The following is a 24,563-nucleotide window of genomic DNA, read 5'->3' as shown; positions in this document are numbered from 1 at the left end:
CTGATGTCTCTTATAAGGACAGTAAATCCCCTTGAATCAGGGTCCCACCTTTATCATCTTCCTTAACCTTAATTACTTAGTCTCTAGGTACAGTCATCCTGGGGGCAGGACTTCCACCTAAGAGTTTTGGGGGTAGGGCAGCCCAGGTGGCTCAGCAGTTTATCGCTGCCTTTAGTCCAGGGCCTGATCCTAGAGACCCAGGATTGAGTCCTACAACGGGCTCCCTGCATGGAGCCTGCTTCTCCCTCTGCCTGTGTCTCTGCCACTCTCTCTCTCTCTCTCTCTCTCTCTATCATGAATAAATAAATAGAATCTAAAAAAAAAAGAATTTTTGGGGTGTATAAGCATTCAGCCCATAACAGATGAGTCTTTGTTTTAAAGTCATATTAAATGTACTTATTACAATCTTCTGGTGCTTTAGTCAGTGTTAGTGTTTGGGGAATTGTGCTGTTTCCTCTGTTCTTGTTTGGTATTGGATTCATGCTCTTTTATTTAGTCCTGTCTGCGAGTCTCGCCTAGCACAAGGGGAGTTTTTGTTTGCCATTTTTTGGACGATTTTTACTTTTTTTTTTTTTTAATTTTAAAATTAAAAAAAATTATATTTTAAAAGATTTTATTTATTTATTCATGAGAGACACAGAGAGAGGCAGAGACACAGGCAGAGGGAGAGAAGCTGGCTCAAGGACTGGACCTACGATGGGTTCACGACCTGAGCCAAAGGCAGACACTCAACCACTGAGCCACCCAGGTGCCCTGACCATTTTTACTTCAATGCAGCTTTTGATGTACAGTTTCATGTGTGACACTCTTTGTGTGCATGATGGGCAGTTTTATGCCTATATCAAATGTATTCACTCATTAAATGTTTAATGAAGGTGCATTGTTTTGAGGGTCCCTTGGGCTGCCAGTTGAAGTACAACCATGCATAAGGACCAGGAGCTGTATCATCTTGCAGAATGCCAAAAAATGATCTGTATTGGGCATCTAAGTGGCTCAGTGGTTGAGCCTCTGCCTTCAGCTCAGGTCGTGATCCCCAGGTCCTGGCATCAAGTCCTGCTTCAGGCTTCCTGCAAGGAGCCTGCTTCTCCCTCTGCTTATGTCTCCCCCCGCCCCCTCGGTCTCTCATGAGTAAATAAAATTAAAAATCTTAAAAAAAAGAAAACAAAATGATGATCTGTATTGAGCAGAGTGTTGAGGGATGGGGAAGGCCCGTCTTTTCGCTAATAAAAGCTGATGCAGCCGGAAAGGCTGGTTCTGTTGTCATCTGTAACCATTTATGGACCTCGCTGAGTAGTTTTAAGCTAGAATATGCTTTCTGTCCTCGAAGTTTCTTTTAACAAGCTTTGCCTGGAGATATCTTACTTTGAGAAGTATTTGTTTTCTTAGGACTGTCAGGTGCTCAAGCAGAATGTCAGTGTTCCCCTGAGGCGTGGACCATTTTAAAGCTCCCTGTCTCTACAGATTCGTTTTCATCAGATCAACAGCAGAAATTATTTCAGAGCTCTGGTTAGAGTGAGAGTGGTTCACCTCGGGGTGGGGTGGCTGTGGGCCTTAGCTTTGAGACATGAAGGCCCAGGTGATGGGGGGATGGGGGATGAAGAGCCACCAAAAGGAGATGGGCAGAAGCAGGAACAGCTCCTCCCGAGGAGTAGCTCTGCCCTGGGAACTTTCCCTGCTGACCCTTAGATTGCTCGTTAACATGTAATTTGAGCAGGGACCCAAGTAGTCACCAGGTCTGAAAGATGGAGAACAGTGAGGGCATTGGATCTGGGTTTGAATCCTGGTTCTGCCACTTATTTTTTGTGTGGCCACAGGCAGGTGACTGAACCTCACTTTTCTGATCTGGGAAATGGAATTGGTTAGTGGGAATGAACAGCTTCCCTCATGAGGCTGATGGGAATCCATAGGGGACCTCTAGGGTTACATTGGCTCATACCAGAATTCCTTTACAGCCCTGCAGAATGCAACCACATGGCCCAGGGAGGCCTGCTGTTCTACAAAATTAAGCAAAGTAAATTGGTAACTCTGGATTTACTTAGCTAGTGATTAAATAACAGTTTAGTTAATAGGCTATTAATGGTCCCCAGGTGTTGGTAATTCTGAGTATTTGCTTTTGAGAGCAGTTGTATAATTTCTTCCGGTACTTTAATAAAGTTTTTTTTTTTTTTTAACAGAAAATACTGTGTGTAACAAATGGTGTCAGGGGCTATTTTTGGGAGGATTAAGTGATATAGTGCATATTAAGCCCTTCCTATAACGTCTAACCCACACTAAGTACTCAGTACAGGTTATCTGCTACTGTTCCGACTGAGACTCAGTTGGTCACACAGGTCAATAGACTCCCCACGAACTCACCACCACCTAGTGGCAGCTAGTGGTTCTGCATACATTGTGAGGTAGAGTCATTTAATTGCTTGAAATTAATTCCATGTAATTTGAGCTCCATCAAGTATCACAGAGACTTTTTTCAGAGTGTGACTTATTTACCTGAGAGCAGGAATTTATCTTTCATTAAACAGTGAACTGACATTTTTCAGCTCCACGGTTGGCATAGAATAAAAAAAAAATGTTAAGGGCACCAGTAAATGAAGTGGGGAAGCAGAAGTGCTCATGTGTTATTAGTAGGAATGTGAATCGGTGTACCGTTTCTGGAGGACAGATGGTGATGGAACAGAAGTCTTCAGTGTTTTCATCTTTTGTGGCGACTATTCCTTTTCTAGGAATTATCTTGAAGAAGAAAAGTTAGAGGGGCACCGGGGTCAGGGGGGAGGTGCTCAGTCAGTTGAGTATCTGCCTTTGTCTCAGGTCATGATCTGGGGTCCTGGGATGGAGTCCCATGTCCGCTGTCTGCTCAGCGGGGGATCTGCTTCTCCCTCTGCCTGCTGCTCTGCCTACTTGTGCTGTCTCTCTCTGTCAAATAAATAAATAAAATCTTTAAAGTTAGAAAAAAATCTAGGAAAAAAAGTATATAAATAAGTACATATAAATAAGATAGCATTACCTATAATAGAAAAGTGTAGGGAACAATTCCTTTCATTTGTTAATCAGATTTCTCTCTCTCTCTCTCTCTCTTTTAGATTTCTCTATCTTTATAGCAATGATTCTTCAAAAGAGTGAGGGTGTAAGGGCAGGTAGGCATATTGACATCTGGTGCAGAAGAGCTGGGATGAGGGATCAAAATCTGCTCTAGGAGCTGTGTAGTTTAAGAACATGTAGTTGGACATAGATATCTTGGCAGCTAGAGATAATACAGAAGAGCTGTATTATAGTGGATATGTGCTAATAGATTTCTGTTTGGGGTATGTTGGTTAATAGGGAATAGGAATATTGATGGAGGCAAAAAATTTTGGACCTTTGAGGAGGAAGGGGCCTGGATTGGGTTATTGTAGGGACATTAGACCAACATGATTGAAATACAGGCCTGGGAATTAAGGAATACAGAGACACATTCCCAAAGGTAAATTTCTCCTTGTTTAGCTTTGTCTAAGACCTGAAGGTCAAATTGCCTTGACATGTATCTAAATCTCTTGATCTCTGATGCTGATATGCCCACAGTGAATGTGGGGCAGGGTACCTCGTACGTGGAGGCACTAATCACACTAGTGATCAGTCTTTCTGACCTTAACTTTGGGGATGAGGTGGTACATCACGAGAGAACCTAATTGGGTTCTGTTGCCTTCATGTAAAGCTCTTTCTCCTTGGCCTCAATTGCAAGGCTCTCTGATATGGCCTGGTCCCTTCAGGTCTCACAGATTTCAGCTCTTCACAACTATAGTAACCCCTCTCCAAGCATAGTGTGTGAATAGCTGGCTTGTAATCATGTAATTTTAAATTAGTATACCATTTATTTAAAAGTCACAGCCTTTTCCCCCATAACTTCTTATTGCAGAACTTTTTCAGACATAAACATACACGGAGATGGAGAGAATAATTTAGTGAATCTTTGTGTAACTGTCACCTTTGTTGATTTTCAGATGTTTCATTCCTTTCAAGTTGGTTCCTAATTCTTTTGATCAGTTTTAAATGGACTACATTATCATCTGATGACTGCATCGTCAAGAATCTTGATGCTTGCCTGTTATTCCAAAAAATCAGAGGCTTGGAAAATATAAAGACTGAGGTGTGTTGGTCCTTCCCACAGAGGGAAACATGCAACACTCAATTGCTGTATTCAGTGTTGCTTAGCGACATTCTTGCTATAAGATATTTGAGTGATTAATTGTGTAGGAAACTTCCTGTGATGAAGAGATGTCACAAATGTGTGGGTTGACAAAACACACCTAGGTTCAGGGGAATAAGACATTTACTAAGCATCTTTTGCATGAAAGAATGCTGGTTCAGTACTGGGGAGGATGATAAGATGACCTATGGGAGTCATGGCTACTTGTAGTTTGGAATCACCCAAGGTGAGAACCCAAGACATAGTTGTGAAATGATACTAAGAATACTAGACTGGGGCGCCTGGGTGGCTCAATTGGTTAAGTGTCTGCCTTTAGCTCGAGTCATGATCTCAGGGGCCTGAGATAGAGTCCCGTCTTGGCTCCCTGATTAGCAGAGAGTTGGCTTCTCCCTCTGCCTCTCGCTTCCCGAGTGCTCTCTCTCTTTCTCTCTCAAATAAATACATTCTTTAAAAAAAAAAATACTAGGGATCCCTGGGTGGTGCAGCGGTTTAGCGCCTGCCTTTGGCCCAGAGCGCGATCCTGGAGACCCGGAATCGAATCCCACGTCGGGCTCCCGGTGCATGGAGCCTGCTTCTCCCTCTGCCTATGTCTCTACCTCCCTCTCTCTCTCTCTCTGTGACTATCATAAATATATAAAAATTAAAAAAAAAAGAAAAAAATATTCGACTATTTAACTCCTAGCAGTAGATTATAGAACACAAGTTACCAGGACTGAGGTTAAGGGTGGGGGAAATGAGAATCAACAAAAGGTACAAAGTTGCAGGTATATGGGATGAACAAGTCTATGTAATACTGTATTAAATACTGGAGATATGCTGAGATAGTAGGTTCCAGGTGCTCTTAGGGCACACACAAAGATGGTAACTGTGTTGGGGTGCCTGCTTGGCTTGTTGTCAGTAGAGCATGCGACTTTTGATCTTGGGGTTGTAAATTCAAGCCCCATGTGGGGTATAGAGATTGCTTAAAAAAGAAAAAAGGTAACTATGTGAGGAGATGATATGTTAATTAGCTTGACTGTAGTAATCATTTCATTATGTATATAGCTATCAAATTAATATGTATTAAATATATAGTTTTCTTTTTTTAAGATTTATTTATTTATTTCAGAGAGGGGGTGGGCAGAGGGAAAGGGAGAGAGAATCCCAAGCAGACTCCCCACTGAGTGGGAAATCCAACTTGGGGCCTGATCTCATGATGCTGAGATCACAACCTGAGTGGAAATCAAGAGTTGGACGCTCAACTGTGTGAGCCACCCAGAAGCCCTTAATATATATTTTTAAACTAAGTGTATAAAAAGATATGTAGACTTATTCTTAAAAGATAATAGAGATATAAAGTATTTCAAAAATTATAAATAATATACAATTGATAACAGTTATTATAATATCTGAACAAAGACTTTAAAGGAATATCCACAATAAAAATGAATATTTGGTGTGTTAAAAAAAAAAGAATGCCAGATTATTAGGACAGTCCAGGTTCTTGATTTCCCAAGGCACCATCTTTGTGATTTTGAGCAATCTCCTTGCTGGCCCTTGGTTCCCTCAATTGAAAAAAGGGCTGTTGGCTCTTTCACCTCTGAAATTATATGAATTATTTATATCAGACTGTACACTTAAAAGTGACCCTCAGACCTTAAGAGATCACAGACTCCAAGCCCTCATTTTAAAGATGAAGAAACTGTGGTTTCTTTAGGAGCATGCCCCTATCCAAGATCACAGACATAGTGATGGAAATGTCGAGTCTTTTGGGGTGATTTCCTGATGATTCCGAAATCTCAGTGTTTATGTTACCCATTCTATTTGGTTACACTGTGGCTTTTCTTGACTTCGGCTGTGACAAAACTTTGAGAAAGTTGTTTAGTTGAAAAGCTGCCTAACATTATGAAGGTGGGGGAGTGATCAGTTCCCCCACACTGAGCAGAAATAAATGAACAAATTAAGAGTACCCCTAGATGTTCACTTTTCTTTTTTTGCTGTTACAGACAAGATATCACAGAATGGCCAAGACCCACAATTAAGGACCTACTTGAAAACCTTCTTTGAAGTAAAGCCCCACTCCTAGTGACCTTCTGAATGTTTTCCTGAGACTATCCTAATTCACTATTAATGGGAGAGAAAGTACTGTATCTCAGGCAACGGGATCAAGCCCGGGATTCAGCTTAAGTGGCTTGCAGACATTTTCATTGCTGGAGTTAGTAATTATTGTTTCAAACTTCCTTTTACAGGATAGCTAACAGCCAGGAGAAATATAGTGGAAAATGCAAAACAACGAAATTATAAAACCTGCCAAATACTTCTCGGAGTTGGAAAAGAGCATCCTGCTTGCTTTGGTAGAAAAGTACAAATATGTGCTAGAATGTAAGAAAAGTGATGCGCGAACTATTGCACTCAAGCAGCATACCTGGCAGGCGCTTGCCCACGAATACAACTCTCAGCCAAGCGTGTCACTGCGGGATTTCAAACAGCTGAAGAAGTGCTGGGAGAACATCAAGGCTCGGACCAAAAAGATTATGGCCCATGAGAGGAGAGAGAAGGTGAAATGGAGCGTCAGCCCTCTCCTGAGCACGCACGTCCTGGGGAAGGAGAAGATCGCCAGCATGCTGCCGGAGCAGCTCTACTTCCTGCAGAGCCCTCCAGAAGAGGAGCCCGAGTACCACCTGGACAACGCAGCCCAAGGTATGGCTTCCAGCAGGCGTGGTCTCACTGGGTGCCTGCTTGACGTTTTAGTTTTAAGATCTTTAATTTCGAGGGAGTTTGTTAAAGAGAAACTTTTCATGTCAAACTTGATTTTCCCAATTCAAAATCTCCAGATTGCATAGAACATAAAAACAAGAGGACCAGGATCCCTGGGGTGGCTCACCCTGCCTTTGGCACAGGGTGTGATCCTGGGGACCTGGGATGAAGTCCAGCATTGGGCTCCCTGCATGGAGCCTGCTTCTCCCCCTGCTTGTGTCTCTGCCTCTCTCTCTCTCTCTCTCTCTCTCTCTCTGTGTGTCTCTCATGAATGAATAAATAAAATATTAACAAAACAAAACAAGAGGACCTGTTGATATCCTTGTTCTAGGGTCTCTCTCATCTTTATTATGAAGAATAAGGAAAAATAAGGGGCTCTATTAATACAGCTATTAATAAAGTACCTCAGTTGCTTATCTCAGCCTACGTCATCCATATTAAAGAAAATTTCTTTGAGAATTTATATTTATTCAATCTTATTTTTTTTAAAGATTTTATTTATTTATTTGACAGAGAGCACACACAAGCAGAGGGAGAGGGGAAGAAGACTGTGCTGAGCAGGCCTCTCCTTCCCTAGAACATATTTTTTTTTTTAATTTTTATTTATTTATGATAGTCACAGAGAGAGAGAGAGAGAGGCAGAGACACAGGCAGAGGGAGAAGCAGGCTCCATGCACTGGGAGCCTGATGTGGGATTCGATCCCGGGTCTCCAGGATCGCGCCCTGGGCCAAAGGCAGGCGCCAAACCCCTGCGCCACCCAGGGATCCCCTCTCCTTCCCTAGGATCCCAGAACCCTGAGATTATGACCTGAGCCAAAATCAAGAGTTGGAGTTTTATTTATTTATTTATTCTTAAATATTTTATTTAAGATTTTATTTAAAGTTTGCAGAAGACACACTGTAAAGCAGAGAAATATTCCTAGGGAGGCCAGAGGGCTGCTCCCAGGACCCAGCAAGTGCTGGCCTAGGAAAACTATGATCTTTGGCTTGCAGGATGAGAAATTCACTTATTAGCGTTCCCAGACTAGACTGAGTTCTGAGGGAGTGGTTAATTATAAGTCACAAGAAACTGTCTAAAACTAAGAATATTTTCCATGTGGAGTGAAAAAGATGGTAACCAAGTGAACTGAATACATGTTTTCAATTAGCACATTTTTTCCCACTATAGGCAGATCATCCTGGGGATAATTAAAAATTTGTTTGCTGATCATTTAACCAAGATTAAGTCCAGGGAGCCATTTGGACAGCCATAGTGTCATGAACATCACATATTGTTTTCCAGTGCAGAAACCCTGTGTGAGTTTTGATTCTTGAGTTCCCAAGCCAGGGTACCCCCCAGCAGATAGTGTTTGGGTGGACACTGCCAACTTTCTCTCTTACCCCTCCTTGTTAGCATTTATTGTGGATGGAATGCACTGCTAATTGACAGTGTCTGTCTCCTGGCCTCAGAGCCATTCACTCGGCAGGCAGTGAAGGGAGTGGTGCTGAGGGAGGGAGGCAGGTGAATCAGCCGGGCTGCTTTTCAAATTGCTTAGTTCCCTGAGAGATGTTGCTGAAGAAGATGCTGGTATAGACTGCTTTCACTTAATGTTGCAAATCTTTGATCTTAATTATTTTGTATTGACTTCATAGGGTTATTCTAAGGGGACAGTCATATTTCCCCACTTTCAAATTCTAGAGTAGGATCTGGAAAGTTCATTCCAAAAACTTTTTTCTTTCTTTTCAGAGGAAATGATGTCATTCATTTACTCATAAACACAATTTATAAATTTCCAGTGAGAAGGGAACAAATATGAATTCTCAGTGTCCTTCTGTAGTGACATTTCTAGAGATTCACACTTGTAAAAAAGATTGATTTTAAATTGAATGTTTGTACCTATATGACATGGGAGACTTCTCTTTTTGCTGGTGACGATCAAAGTACAGCCTATGCTGGCTATTCCTGTTTCTAGGTCACATCTGGAGGTCAGTGGAGAACCGTGGTGTTTTGTCAGTTGGGAAGTGTGTCCAAAGTAATCTGTTAACACTAGTAGATAAGGTACTGGAATTCTCTTTATCCATTAAAACAGCCTTGAGGTTACCTCATTTTGTATTTCAACTTATTTTCAAGAAAGAAGAAGAAAGCAATAATTGTCATTTATCCCTTCTGGGGCTTGGTGGGGAAAAAGTTGAAAACTTGCATTAGGATATGGCTTTCATTTTGTGGTGTGTATTTTGTTTGACACATAGCCTCTGTGTGTGTGTGTGTTTTACTGTAGTCTCTAACTCTGTGCTATCTAGTACAGTAGCCCCAAGAGTCTAGTAAACACTTGAAATGTGGGTAGGCTGAATTGAGATATGCTCTTGCATATACACTGTATCATCAAGACTTAATACCAAGAACAGAATGTAGAAAATCTTACTCATAATTTTTATTTTGATTACACGTTGAAATGATAATATTTTATATTGGATAAAAATATATTATTAAAATTAATTTCACCTCCTTTTACTTTTTTTAGGTGGCTATGAGAAAGTTTTAAATTACACAAGCAGCTCGTATTATAGTTCTATTGGACGGTGCTGTTCTCACACCTTACAGAGTAGTGCCTGTTACAGAATTCGATGATTAGAGATTTGTTGAAATTTGTTGAACAGGATGGAGCCTGGCAGTATTCCACTAGAGGCCTCCCTCCAACTGTTTCTTGTGTGAGATGGTTTTGGCTGTGTCATCTTGATCACCATCCCCTGGATATTCTTAGCTTTGTCCATGACTTTCTTGAGATGTGCATCTGTATTTGAACATGGTAGTCTTAAATTTTAACTCTAAGGAATGTGTTTGCAAAAAACCCCAGCATTTTCCCCCTTAAATATATTGAAACAATTTGTACCCTATAGATTTATAATATGTGATCATTTGACTGTGATATATATCTCTTGTTATTGTGGGGGAACAGGTTTGCAGAACAAACTAAGGGAGCCAACAAAATGTGCTAGAGGTGGAAAGGAGAGTAGGATGACCAAATGTCAAATACACTTAAGAAAACTAAGCTTTCAAAAAAAAAAAAAACCAACTAAGCTTTCAAGTAATACTCAACTATCTTAAGAAAACTGATATTTAGTTTCATATGCTGTTATATAATAGTTATTATTCTTCTATTATAAAACTATAAGTGAATAATGCAAACATAGGTACACAAAGCTATAATTAAATAATGCAAACATTTATTAGTAAATTCCATGATTAATCACTTTTTAATCTAATCCTCTTCTTTTGGGGATGGGAACTCTAGTACAGGGACTGAGTTATAGTTCTAGTCATGGCACATTAACATCATTGGTCTGTGTAAAGCCCCCCTTTTTTGTGTTATTTATGCATTTATTCCCTTGTTATTATCACCATTAACCACGTTCATTCTTTTCTTCTGCCTCCTAATCATTCCAATGTGCTTGTGTATTCTCTCACATGTCCTTGACAGCAGGCATTTTGTATGCATGTATTTTAAATGTGCAAAATCTGAATTAAAATCAAGAGTCAGATGCTTAACCTGACTCAGCCAGGTCTTCCTATCCATTTTGCACAAGATTGAGTTGTTTTCTAAAACAAAGTTGTGACTTTGCTTTACCTGGGAGAGAGATTGCATGGTGTGTGTTTGCAGCAGGTTGCCATTCCCAGGATAGCCTTTTTCCAATTAAGAGAAGATTCTCCCCATCTGAACACTAGCTTCCATTCATTGGAGCTAATATTTGTGTGAAAGTTAATTAACTACTCCATCAGGCTCTTCTAGTTTTAAGCTTCAGCTTCTGCCAGAGTTTTCTTAGAGGCCTGAATTGTTTTTTCTTTAAAATTTATACGTTAGCACACATTTAAACTAAAAAAGGACAGTTAAAAGTAGAGTCCTTTCTCTGCTCCCAGACATGACCATACTTGTCTTCGTGTTCACAGTTCTATAGAGACAAATTTGGAGATCAACATTTTAACTGTGTGCTCATATTCTTAATAATAGAGCATTTTGTAGTAAATACAACTTGGAGGCAGCATTTTTAAGATGCATGAGTGATCAGCTGAGCGAGTGAGGCAGGAAGAAGCTGGGTGTTGTAGTAGTTGAGCTTGGATTTTGGAGTCACACAAACCTGGATTAGAGTCCTGGTTCTTTCAATTAGCCAAATGACTTTGGATATTGTGTTTGGTTTTCTTTTTCTTTTTCTTTATTTAAGATTTTATTTATATATTCATGAGAGACACACAGAGAGAAAGAGAGAGAGGCAGACACACAGGCAGAGGGAGAAGCAGGCTCCATGCAGGGAGCCCGATGCGGGACTCGATGCCAGGTCTCCAGGATCACACCCTGGGTTGAAGGCGGCACTAAACCGCCGAGGCACCTGGGCTGCCCCGTGTTTGGTTTCCTATAATACCTCCCTCAGAAGATTGTTGTAACAATTAAGTGAGGTGATGCTGCAAAGCACTAGCCTTGTGCCTGGTTAGTTACTCAGAAAATGGTAGCTGCCTTCATCATCATCATCATCATCATCATCATCAGGCCCCTAAAGCCTGGAATAGTTGGGATAAAAATTTAGAAATGGGGAGAGATGAGCAGCATCATGAGGGCATGAACGTTAAAGACTTAGAGGATTGTGCAGAACTACCCTCTGGAATGGAATCAAAGAAGAGAAGAGGCTAGAGGTCCCGCAAAATGTCTCTGTGTCCAGCCTTCAAAGAAGACACTTTCAGATCTCATAGTAGATGGGAAGCAGGTGAGGTAATCCTCTTTACAGTTGTTCACATCTGAGGGACCCTATTCTCGGGGCAAAGCCTTTCCCATTCCCTCGTCCTGTGCCTTGGCTCTCCACTCAGAACACGGTCCTGTCTACCCCATTGTGCTGAGTTGAGAGAGATGTGACCCCCTGCAACCAGTTCATTCCCATACCTTTTGGACATGGCCAGCAGTGTCCAGGCCATAGTGGGTTCTCCTCGAGGACGAACAATAGACAGTTTCTGTCTTCACAGTAGGCAGAGACCTGAGGGGGACATAGTTAAGCCACCAGTTTTAACAAGTGCCGTGCCAGAGGTAGGCTCAGGAGGCAGCAAGAATGTGAAGGCAGGACATCTAATTAAAGCCATAGCCCTCAGAGTTGGGAAAGATTCCTAGGGAGACATCTTCACTATCTCTGGATGACACAGAAGTACTTTTAACCTTCTCCTTCAGAAGCGAGACATCTACCTTTCCTTTCATCTTAATTAGGGACCAGTTATGGTAGTTGCGTAACCCCTTGGAGTAAAATAAACCAAACAGGAGCCATTTCCCTTTTATTAACAGAGTATTACGAGTTAGGTTTCCCCCAGCAGCCGTTAACATTCCCGGCATCCCATCTTCTGGAATAATGGAGTGGACTTATAACATAATCAACTCTGTTAATAAATTGATATTATTTTTCTCCAAGGAGACAATTCTCATTATTGGAAACATAAAGCATCCCAAGAAAGCCTTGGAGTCACAGCTGGGAAACTCCATAGGTTAGTGGAGTTAGTGTCTTCCTTATTGAAACTCCTTAATTGATAAAATGTCATTGCCCTATAAAAATACTAGTGCAATGTGGCACCAGCTAAAATGGCAGCCTTTTGTATCCATAAGCTCTTCTCCCTTTGTGTTCAGAGCTTCAGCCAATAAATATTTACTAGGCATCCTCTGCGTACCAAGCAAAATAATTGGTACCCAAGGATAAAAGAAATGAATAAGCATGGTCCCACAGTAATACTAGGATGTGGTAAGTGCCTTAACAGTAGAGTACTCATAGAGAAAGGAGAGATCCGGGGTTTCACAGATGCTGGACAAAGTAGGGGTTGGGGAGAGGTTAAAAAGGAGAGTCTGGAGTAAATGCAGGTTTAAAGGAGCACAGGGCCCCGGGTTGGGGGAGAGAGGGGAGAGATGAATAATTAGCCCAGCTTCCAGCTGAAGGAACAGAGGCAGAATTGTGAAAAAGAGCTTGGCTTTTAAAGAATATGAAGCCTGTAGTAGGATTGCAGGGCGCCCAGGGTATTTTTGAATAAAGGAAGGCCAGAACATTGAAAACAGAGCCAAAGATGGGAACCCCAGGGGGATATTAAAGGTGAGGAGTAGATGCAGCAAGAGTCTCAGTCCTGGAAGGAGGCTTGAGAAGGAGCAATCAGAGAGGAAGTGTTGAAAACTGATCAGAGAGCCATGGTGCAGAAGCTAAGGAAGACATTTCAAGGATTCTTAAGTGCTAGGGAGAGGTTACGTAAGAGGGGCACTGAAAAGTATTTTTGAGATCTGGATGTTGCCCCCCAGATGGCAGTGCTAGAGGTAACAGCCAAATGTTAGAGATTGCAGAGAAATGATGTGCTAGGAGGTTAGGCCGGGGAATGTAGACTCGCCTTTCAAGGAACATCCGTGAGGTGGCTCTCCAGGGGTAAGACCCGTGACCAGGAAAAGGAGCAGTGGCACCGTTGTGGAAATCGAATGTAATAAGTGTTCACGGTTGGATGAGAGCCCGAGATGGGGAGATCAGATGGAGGGAGAACTTAATCTGAAAACCCACTGTTGGCCTCGTGCCGTGGCCTTCTGCTCCCTCAGAGTTGTGCACATTCCCCTTTAGAACTTAGATCAACATAACAGGGTCTCCAGTTCTGGATCAGCATAGTCTTGAGCCACTGTTCCCATAGTTCACAGTTCTAGAAGTGACATGACAAAACTCTTTATCGTTACTTCTAAAGGGAACGCTGGTTTTGACTTGTGGGTTTTTCAAAAGTCAGGCATGGCAAGGGTACCCATAGACACGCAGGCTCATGCAGACGCTGTTTCCGCTACATCCTATGACGGGGGACCTGTCATTTGAAATAGGATCGATTTACTCTTTGCCTGTAAAATCTTTGAACGTATATGTTTTCTGCTACTGTTTTTCAGAATCATTTGCTGTTTCAAATAGAGAACTGTGCGATGATGAGAAAGAGTTCATACATTTTCCAGTGTGTGAAGGGACCTCTCAACCTGAACCCTCGTGTTCAGCTGTCAGAATCACAGCCAATAAACACTACAGGAGCAAAACCTCTCAGGAAGGTGCTTTAAGAAAGATGCGTGAGGAAGAACACCATCAACAAATGTCCATCTTACAGCTGCAGCTGATACAAATGAACGAGGTGCATGTGGCCAAAATCCAGCAGATAGAGCGGGAGTGTGAGATGGCAGAGGAGGAGCACAGGATAAAAATGGAAGTTCTCAATAAAAAGAAGATGTATTGGGAAAGAAAGCTACAAACTTTCACCAAGGAGTGGCCTGTCTCCTCATTTAACCGGCCCTTTCCCAATTCACCCTAAGACTGCGGGGGTCGGCTCCCTTGTAACCAGCCCATGTGGGCAAAGAAAGCCTGGAACGTGAACCTGCGGTCAGGAACTTGTAACAGAGCTACAACTAGGAAACTTAGAGCGGTAGTAGTCGCGTATTTAAGAGTACATTCAGGTAAACAGCCAGCCTCACCCTGTGTACCCCTTCAGTGGCAAAGAAGCTGTTCCAGTCTCCTGAAAATGATCACTACGAGTGCTATAATTCTGAATGTAATGTCTCTTAATTAGAATTCATACAAGAACCATGTGCGAGTGTTGTTGTTGTATTTTTTTAAATCAGATTGCAAGTGTGACTATAAAGAAGTGTGGCTGATTTTTTTTTTTTTTTTTAAATAGCAGAACTTTTCTATCCAAATGAATGCGCTCCTATTGAAAGCAGCACAAAGACCCAGGAGGCCACACATTGTTTCTGCAGTGGTGGTGCTGTTGCTCAGAACTTGCGGGAAGTCGTTAGGGAACCTCCCTGAGAGCCGCACACAGCACCTCTCTCATTGTTTTTTGTTTTGTTTTGTTTTTCTTATCAGTGTCGTTTTTTTGTTTTTTGAGTGGCTTTTCTGATTTTAAACAGTCCAGCATTTGGAAGGATATTTTCTAATGTGGCTCATAAACTGCCTTTTAAGGCCTTTCCCCCAAAGAGGAGTTCCAAATAGCAGCTCCAACCGTGATAGTTTTGTTGGAACTAAGGATGTAACGGCTTTGAGGGAGAAACATTCATTTAGATTTCTACAATCTGTCATGTCTGTTTTATTAAAAGATAAGACTTGCAATTTTATAGTCACACTGTGTATGTTTTTTAAAGGTGCTGCCTCCCCTACTGTGCTCGTCTTTGCTTTTCCTCTGTAGTGTCCTCCCAACTTTGTGCTACTGAATTCATGGGCGCCTTGTTTTTAATCTCTAACCACCTAGGGAAAGGCCTTTCGGTCATTGTGCTCATGGTGCTAGCTGATAGTAATGCTTTGTAGTTTGCATTGCACGGGTAGCATTGGGCTTTTTAAGAACCCATTACCAACATATTTGGAAATATGGATTGGCAAATGGATATTTGGATTGGGTTGTGATATAACTTCTCCTGTAGTCTAGTGTTGAAAACATTTCTGGGATGTTGGACACAGCAGTAGCTGGAACAGTCAAAATGACACTTACGTGCCAAGGCAGGTCAGCAATTTCTGAGTGTGAAATATCAAGGCCATGTGATGGGGAAAGAAAAGAATGTGTGGCAGAGGCTATGTAGGGAGTGTAAGGCTAGGAGTCAGGGCCTGAATTCTGATCGTGGCCCTGCCTCAAAGTACCATGTGACCTGGTGTAACTCCTTTTAAGCCAGGCTCTGGTCTTTCCTGTTCATACAGCAAGGAAGTTGGTCTAGCTAATGTTCAGAGTCTGCTACAACTCCTCGACTATAATAGTCTGTAGAGTCTTGGATGGGTACTGCCAACATCATGGTTGTCCAGAGGGCATGGGTCAACAGGCAGTAATTGATGACTTGCATTGGCTCAGCTTCCTGCCTTCATAATTTTGGGATTTGGGTCCTGGGAACTATAAGTTCAATAAGATAAACAGACACTTGTTAGTGATGCACTGCATAAAACTTGAATGGATATCAGTTTATTCTCTACCCTGATCTCTTAATATAAGGAACTAGTTATTTGAAGGAAAGCTGTGAAGACCAGTCTTTGAAAGGAAGGATCCTTTTGTAAGGATTTGTTTCCTTCATTTCGTTTTTACCCAATGGACTCTTCAGATAAGACACATCTGGATAAAGTTCCAAGCTTAAATGATTTATGGGAGACAGGACTTGACTCTCCATGCCCTCTCACCCCCTCAGGATTAGGGCAGGGAACAGCAGGCCCTCAACATGGATGTCAACTGAGAGAAGTGTCGCTTTGCTTCATCTACTGATCCATCTGGAAATCTTGTTAATATGCAGCTTCTGGAGTGGGACCTGAGATTTTACATTTCTTACAAACTCCCAGGTTATGCCAGTTCTGCCTGTCTGATCATCACACTTCTGTGTAGTAAGGTTTCAGAGGACTCCAAGAAGATTTTACTTATTTCCCACCCCCTACCCAGATTGGGTTAGGTACACTTTGTGTGCAGCTTTGTGCTGGATATTATCCTCTCTCAGAATTTATCACTTAAGCACACAAACAACCATTGCAGAACACAACACAAAATGCTCACACATAATGAAACTATAAAAACATGGAACTAATTCCTAACCAAACAAAGGATAATGAAACCAGCAGCCTAAAGCAACTTGCTCTACTGTTAATGATATTTATGAGTTTTTAACAGTTTTCCACTTGGGCTATGCATTAGAAATAGTATTTTATAAATAATTAGTCTCACCTGGTTCCATTCTCAAAAGATTCTAATTCAGTTGACCTGGGTTAGGGCCTCGTCCTCTACATTTTTTGAAAACTTTAATGGAGATTATAATACATCATTGGGATTGAGAACCAATGGTGTAGAGCTCACAGATATGTCTCATTTGATCCTTAATCCTGTGAGGTCATGCAGAAGTAAGGAAATGATGCTCAGAGAAGAACCATCTGGTACCAGACCAGTAGCTAATAAATGCAAAGCAGAAGCTCAGTTCCCAGCCTCTTGATTAGAAAACAAATAGTCCCACCTGCCTGCCCCTGCCCCATCCCTCCAGGTTATATCAGAGATTTGTTTTATCTTGAAAGCCAGGTCATGCCTATGGTGTACTTTGGTGTCTCCATTCATGGACAGGTATATGTTCATTTCACTGTTGAGTAGTTCCCTAACTGAGGTGGAAATACAAAAGCATTTCTTGATAGATGTTGTAGGGAACAGACAAAATGTAAGACAGTTCACCATCCCCCCGGCCAGATCACAGACACAGCCCAGTAAGGGAGGGAAGACTTGTACACAGCTGTCATGTACTCCATTAGTGCATATCTTCAAGTGCATTTGTAGCTCAGAGCAAATAACCACCTCCTCCAGGAGGAAGGAAGCCTTCTGGAGGAAGTGGCATCTGAGCTAAGTCTTTAGAGTTGGCATTTGGACAGGTAGAGATTCAGAAAGAGGAGAACCTTTGCTGGATGCAAGGTCCTGTTGAAGATTCAAGAGGATGAGACACATGATTGGGAGGCAGTGAGAACATGGTGGATTTCCAAATTGGGCAGTAGCATGATCAAAACTGTGAGCCAGGAGGAAGAAGAGAAGGTGAAACTGAGTGTAGAGAAGATGAGTCTGGGAGATGAGGTAGGAGGGTCTGGCCCTGGTTAGGACGAGATGATAGAAGGATCTAGAGGAGGCTCTAGTCAGACTGGGGGAGACCAATGTCAAGAGCACTGCAGAGGGGGACACAGTCAGGTTTGGCGGCAGATTGCTTTTGTTGGAGAGGAGGGGTGAGGTGTTAGAACTAGATGCCTGAATAATCCTGCCAATTGAAATGAAAGCAGAAAGAATGCATTTCTGGCTCTGACTCAACGCAGGAGAGGTCGAGAGATGAACTAATGCTGTTGCCTCCCACTCAGCCTCAAACAGGAGCACCTGCACCCATCTCTGCTTTGTCCCATCTTCACTCTGGCTTTTGTCTCTTCTACCTGTCTGTCCGACACAGTAGCCCCTCTTTGGGTCTTTGTCAGCCCCCTCATTTTGTGCTGCCTCTGCCCCCAGTACCTCCAGTGCAGCTAGCAGTGCACGTCACCATCTCTCATCATGGTTTTGTGCTAGAAAGTTCAGAAAAGATTCTTTAGCATGCCATGTTGTGTAAAGGGGCATTGGCGGAGGGGCTGGTAATCCCCATGTAGGCCTATTACAGCCCCTTTACAAAAGTCAAACATGGAAACCTGCCCTCTTAAGCATCAAAATTTTAGGGAATGTTTTATGAATTTTGCAGAGAATCTTAAAATGCATTGGCTTTTTTTTTTTTTTTTAAGAGGAAAGAATAAAGGAAGAGAGGTGGCATGGTGGCAGAGTGCGTTTGAGTTGTCAACAGCTTCTGCAGTGTCAGGTCAATTACATCAGCACTTGGTCTGGAGAAGGAGAAAGGAATGGCTCTGCCTTCTGGGAATGTCAGAAGGACCTGATAATTATATTTGGCAAAGCCACAAGGAGCGGTTCTGTAATGTCATTGCTAAGAATTACCCTTTTAATAGCATTTCTGGATGTCTGAGCTTTTCAAATGAAGTGACACTCTTTGCTGCCGTGGCTTTCCTCTTTGTTGGGCTGCTTCCAACTGGTCCTCCTGTTCCTCCTCGCCCTTGCTTTGATATGAGTTCATATTTTCTGTCTTCTGCCTTCCCAGCCCTGCTCCTCCAGCCCCTCCTTCTGCACCCACAACAGCTCCCACTCTCCCCTGTTTTAGAGGTGGAGTCAGGTGAGAGTGTGTGTGTGAGGGAAATACTTGCCAAAGGGCAGCACATTCAACAACATCTGGTATCGAGGTGAAGCGTAGCCTTAGACTAGCCAAACTGTGGACAACCTGCTTCCGTGCTGCATCTGCTACCTTGGTGTTGGTGGACTCAGAAGTCATGGGAAAGATCACCAGTGATCCGTGACAGCAACATATTCTTTTCCTAATCATGCCATATATTATGCCCTTCAACACAATTTACTCATCTTTGCCTCCGTTTCTCCATCCGTGAAAGTGGTGTAATATTTATCTACCTCCCTTAAATGTTGTGAAGATTAGTCTATGTTAGTAAAGCACTTTTGAAATAAAGAGTGATGTAAAGCATTTTAACATTACTGTTGTCATTGTGATATGGACGCCTCCTGCAGAGAAGCTGCCTTATAGGGGAAGTACCCCAGGTACACTGTGGTTTAGGAACACCCAGTATAGAAAACTTCCATAACAGATACAAGAGTGGGATTATTTGCTTTGTCAAAAATTTCAACATGACATTTTCTTAAACAGCCTTTTGATGCATTTAGAATGAGATTCAATTTATAGGAGAGTAATTGAAGGGTTTTTTTTTTTTAAGATTTTATTTATTCATTTGAGACAGAAAGGGGCAGAGAGAGAGAGCCTGAACAGGGGGAAGAAGCAGAGGGAGAGGGAGAAGCAGACTCCCCACTGAGCAGGGAGCCCAATGTGGGGCTTGATTCCAGGACCCTGAGATCATGACCTGAGCTACCCAGGTGCACTTGAAGTAAGGTTTTTAAAGAGCATATCTATTGAATCTCCATACAACTGTTAACTGTTGGGTTTGCAAGCTGATTATAAACCCTAACAGTGCAATTTATCATCACTAGGTGGAAAAAGTCTAGTCCTACATTATCCAGATATCCAGATTATGCATGAAGGTTCTCTCACTGTTTTCACTCATTGGAATGAACAGAATGGTGATCCTGCTACTTCTGAAAAAGGATCAGAAGCTCTAGTTCTATTTGCAAAATGCCCTTACAGCACTGCCTGTGTGTGTGTGTGTGAGTGTGTGTGTGTGTGGTGTGCGTGTAAGATTAATCATGTACCTTCATTAAAGGGCTCAGAGTGGGGAGCACCTGGGGGCTCAATGGTTGAGCATCTGCCTCTGGCTCAGAGTGTGATCCTGGGGTCCTGGGATCGAGTCACACATTTGGTTCCCTGCAGGGAGCCTGCTTCTCCCTCTGCCTATGTCTCTGCCTCTCCCTCTGGCTCTCATGAATAAATAAATAAAATCTTTAAAAAAATCTTAAAAAAAATAAAGGGCTCAGAGTGGGACGTTCTCTATCCATAAACATGGGCTCTCTTAACTCCTGATGACCGTCAAGAGATTTAATTGGGTTCTGGTTTGAGTCTTCTTTTTATGGGTTTGTTGGGGAAAAAAATTCCAAACCCTATTATTTAAGAAGTTGGGTTTTTTTTGATAAAAAGAATATTTGTTACAGAGAAAATACTGTAAGTAGACATAGAAGTTAAGGTTTCAGTTTTTTGTCCCATCATCTGGTTCAGCTTCCGGAGTAAGGAAGAAGGAAGCTCAGAGGTTGGTGCTCTGCTGGTGAGGTGCATATGGATCTAGATTCTTATCCTTGAGTCTCAGAGAGTGTCTTTGGATAGGCTAGTATTAGATCTTCTGAAGGATGGGAGGGTGGTTACTCCAGCCACTCAACCACTGGGAAGTCTGGGGGGAGCTGGGCAGATGTACTCAAATTCTCGAGCCCGAGGCTAATGGGCCAGGAACTATCATTCAGGCGAAGCTCTTCTCACTGTGATAGCAGAAGTACAAGAGGACAACTCCAGCTGTAGAAGCACATTTCAAATTTCAACATTAAATCTGCTAATATTTCGTTGGCCAAAACAAGTCACATGGTTGAGCCCAACATCAAGGTGAGGGAAGTAGAGTCCTCCTAAGAAGGTTTGGGGCTTGATCCTAGGACCCTGAGATCTTGACCTGAGCTGAAGGCAGACATTTAACAGACTGAGCCACTCAGGTGCCCCAAAATAAAAAAATCTTAAAAAAAATTATAACACACAGTTTTTTTATTCAGAGCCTGAGTTTAAAGCTTAGTTTTTAGGGAGACCTGGGTGTCTCAGTGGTTGAGCATCTGCCTTTGGCTCAGGACATGATCCTGGGATACTGGGATCAAGTCCCACAACAGGCTTCCTGAAGGGAGCCTACTTGTCCCTCTTCCTGTGTCTCTGCCTCTCTCATGAATAAATAAATAAAATCTTTAAAAAAAAATCTTAGTTTTGCAAATAATGTGATCTCCTGAATATTAGACTGTCATCTGTATAATATCTACTTCCTAAGATTGCTGTAGTGATTATATGAGAATACAAATATGGAAAAGCCATATAAACTATAAAATTAAAAAAATTTTTAAAGGAGTCCCTTAAACTCTTTTCTGATATTCTGTGTTACAAGAGAATCCCAGACTCTCTTCTGACATCACAGAACTTCATCTTAATCTCTTCTTCCAGCCTCCCCTTTCTGACATTCCCTGTTTCAGAGCCTGTCTCTGTACAATTACTTCCATTGATCCCTCTGGCTGGAGTGCTGTCGGCCTCTCCACAATCCCTTCCCATCACCTATGCTGCTGAAGTGTCACCCATTCTTCAAAGTCAAACGACACCAGAACACACTCCTGGAACCTGGGCTCTGGTCCCAGGTTTGCTGGTAACTCATGAGTAACTTGTCATGAGGACAAGTTACTAAGTCTTTCTTGCTATTAATTTCCTTATTTGTAAAATAAGGAGGTTGGAGGAGAGGATCTCTAAATTCCTTTCCCCTGTTCTCATTAGTCTAATTCTCAAGTTAAAGTAATCTTTTCAATTTACTGCACATAATCCAAATTTTTCAATTTAGCATTCTCTTTGACAGATAATGTGCACATAAATGGAATTCATATACTGCATCCAAATGGATCACTCCCAAGGTTGAAAGCCCCATTTGTAGAAGCTAATGATATTGGGTGTTGATTGTACTTAAATTGTTTCTAAAACAATCTAAATACAATCAAATAGGAATTTCTGTATAATGGGGGGATCCCTCGGTGGCTCAGCGGTTTGGCGCCTGCCTTTGGCCCAGGGCCTGATCCTGGAGTCATGGGATCCAGTCCTACGTTGCTCCCTGAATGGAGCCTGCTTCTCCCTCTGCCTGTATCTCTGCCTCTCTCTCTCTCCCTGTGTCTCTCATGAATAAATAAATAAAATCTTTAAAAAAAAGATGATTAAAGAATTTCTGTATAATGGGCACAAAAGATTTGCTGCTTCCTAAAATATAATTTTCGCAACAAAATATAACTGAGTACTGTTTCCTTTAGCTGTTTCAAATTGTCCAATTCTATAGATTATAGGATACTTCTGTTTTACAAATTGCCCTGTTCTAAGACAATAATGTGTAGATTTTTTGCATATGTTTTAAAAAATCTTAGCAGTTGATTTCAGTAGATGATATCTGTTATAGAACCAGGGGGGTCTGAAACCTAATTCAAGTGAAGGAAGAAGGAAGGGAGTTAGCATTTGTTGAACATCTTTTGTGGTCCTAGGCATGTTTGTATATATTATCTAATTTAATTCTTAAAATACTCTGTAGGAATAGGTAATATCATGTATATTTTATTTATTTATTTATTTATTTATTTATTTATTTATTTATTTATTGGAATATTTTATTTTTTTAAAGATTTATTTCTTTGGGATGCCTGGGTGGCTCAGTGGTTGAGTGTCTGCCTTTGGCTCAGGGTGATCCCAGGGTCCAGGATCGGGTCCCACATTGGGTTCCCTGCGAGGAGCCTGCTTCTTCCTCTGCCTATGTCTTTCTCTCTCTCTCTGTGTCTCTTATGAATGAAGAAATCAAATCTTTAAAAAAATTAAGATTGATTTCTTTGAGAGAGAGAGAGTGTGTGTGAGCGGGGTGGGGGTGGGAGAGGGAAAGGAAGAGAGAGACTCTCAAGCAGACCCTAATATATGTGGAGTCCAACGTGGGGCTTGATTTCAAGACCGTGACATCATGACCTGAGTTGAAACCAAGAGTCAGATGCTCAGCTGACTAAGCCACCCAGGTGCACCTTGTCTATATTTTAAAGACAGTGAAATGAAGACTTGAGAGGTTAAGTGACTTGTTCAAAATCATATACCTGAACTGTACACTTAAAAATGGTTAAAATGGGGGATGCCTAGGTGGCTCCGTCGGTTAAGCACCTGACTTTGGCTCAGGTCGTAATCTCAGGGTCCTGGGATTCCTCTCATAAAGCAAATTCTAGGACCAATTCAGACCTCCTGAATCAGAATCCCTGCAGGCTGGACTGGAAATGTACACTTTTAACAAGCTTCCCATTTGCTTGTTAGGTATCATAAAGTTCCGGAACCACTGTTACTAGGATGTCCCCATGGCATGATAACAAAAATCACTTCACTTGCATGCTCGTTTCCAGGTGATAAAGCTTTTTCACATCCTGTTTCTCCTGTACCTGTACAGCAGGATGACGAAGGCAGTACCATTAGCCCCACATTGCTGACAAGGAATTTAATCTCCTGTGGTTAAGTGCTGGACCCAAAGGTCTTCTGACTCCTAGGAAAGTGTTCTTTTGTTATTTTGTGGCTCTCTCTCCCACTTTACTATTCTTCACTTATACTCCTACACAAATTAGAAGTTCTTTTATGTCTAAAAAGCTTTGCAGAACAATTTTCTTGCTATGATGCTTTTAAAGATTTCAATCTAATTTAATTTAGCACATTAAGAAGTACAGTTTATGCTTATAAGCATAAAGCTACCCAAGGTCATGGCAAAAGAAAAATTAAGTAATGAAGAAATAGACTGTATTGAGTTTTTTAAAAATCTTCTTTTACTCTCCACCTAGATTTACCAATTGTTAACAGCTTTTCTCTCTTTCAAGCGCTTGAAAGCTGCAGATATTATGACACTTTGCCCCTAAATTATTCAGCATGCATGTGCTAAGTATAAGAACATGCTCCTCCATTACCACAATCCCATTATCATACCTAAGAAAACTGATATTAATTCAATAATATCATCTATGTGCAGTCTACATTCAAATTTCTCCAGTTGCTTTAAGAATGTTTTTTATTGCTGTTGATTTTCTCAGATTCAATCAAGGTTATTACATTTGGTTGTTTTTGTCTTTTTAGTCTAATTTAATCTAGAACAAACCTCTCCTTTTTTGTTTTTCATGACATTAAATTTCTTGTAAAGTCCAGGCTTTGTCAATGTGCCTCATACACTGGATTTATTTACTTCCTCATGATTAGATTCAGGTTAACCCTCTTTGGCAAGACTATCATGTCAATAATGTCATGTACTTGTCATTACATAATTTTGGAAGTCACGTGGTCAAAAGCTGCTCCACTGGGGGAGCTAAATTTCAGCACTTGGTGAAGGCAATATCTGCTAGATCTCTCCATTATAAAGTTACTTTTTGGGATGCCTGCGAGGCTTGGCAGTTGAGTCTGTCTGCCTTTGGCTCAGGGCATGATTCCGGAGTCCTGGGATCAAGTCCCGCATTGGACTCCCTGCATGGAGCCTGCTTCTCCCTCTGCCTGTGTTTCTGTCTCTCATGAATAAATAAATAAATAATCTAAAAAAAACCCAAAAGATTTTACTTATTTATCACGAGAGACACAGAGAAAGAGAGGCAGAGACACAGGCGGAGGGAGAAGCAAGGAGCCTGACATGGGACCCGATCCGGGGACTCCAGGATCACACCCTGGGCCGAAGGCAGACACTCAACCGCTGAGCCACCAGGGATTCCCCCATCCAATGGTTTTAGCATCCATTAATGATCATCACTCTGATTAGTTATTTCATAGGGATTGCAACATTATGATTAATCAGTCTTGATAATTTGCCAGCATTCATATGGAAAGAAAGTATGCCAGACCTGAGAAAAATCTGA

At 41.7% G+C, this 24,563-nt stretch overlaps 1 protein-coding gene across 4 annotated transcripts in view; it reads left to right on the top strand.

Annotated features, from left to right (window-relative positions):
- LOC121495465 (tomoregulin-1) overlaps positions 1 to 24,563 on the top strand; it is a 129,074-nt gene that overhangs the window by 7,478 nt on the left and 97,033 nt on the right. Inside the window, exons 1-3 of one of the 4 annotated variants that reach the window (XM_041762955.1) lie at positions 3,029 to 4,120; positions 6,409 to 6,859; positions 13,819 to 18,963. In XM_041762955.1, coding sequence (XP_041618889.1) covers positions 6,442 to 6,859; positions 13,819 to 14,228 — 828 coding nt within the window. In that variant the 5' untranslated portion in view covers positions 3,029 to 4,120; positions 6,409 to 6,441 and the 3' untranslated portion in view covers positions 14,229 to 18,963. Of the gene's footprint in view, positions 1 to 3,028; positions 4,121 to 6,096; positions 6,228 to 6,408; positions 6,860 to 13,818; positions 18,964 to 24,563 lie in introns of those variants that run through there. The other 3 variants (XM_041762954.1, XM_041762956.1, XM_041762957.1) reach the window with 3 other exon arrangements.

This window comes from Vulpes lagopus, chromosome 7 (genome assembly GCF_018345385.1).
Source record: "Vulpes lagopus strain Blue_001 chromosome 7, ASM1834538v1, whole genome shotgun sequence".
Lineage (NCBI taxonomy): Eukaryota > Metazoa > Chordata > Mammalia > Carnivora > Canidae > Vulpes > Vulpes lagopus.
Note: the sequence above shows the minus strand (reverse complement) of the source record. Positions and strands in the feature narration are given on the sequence as shown.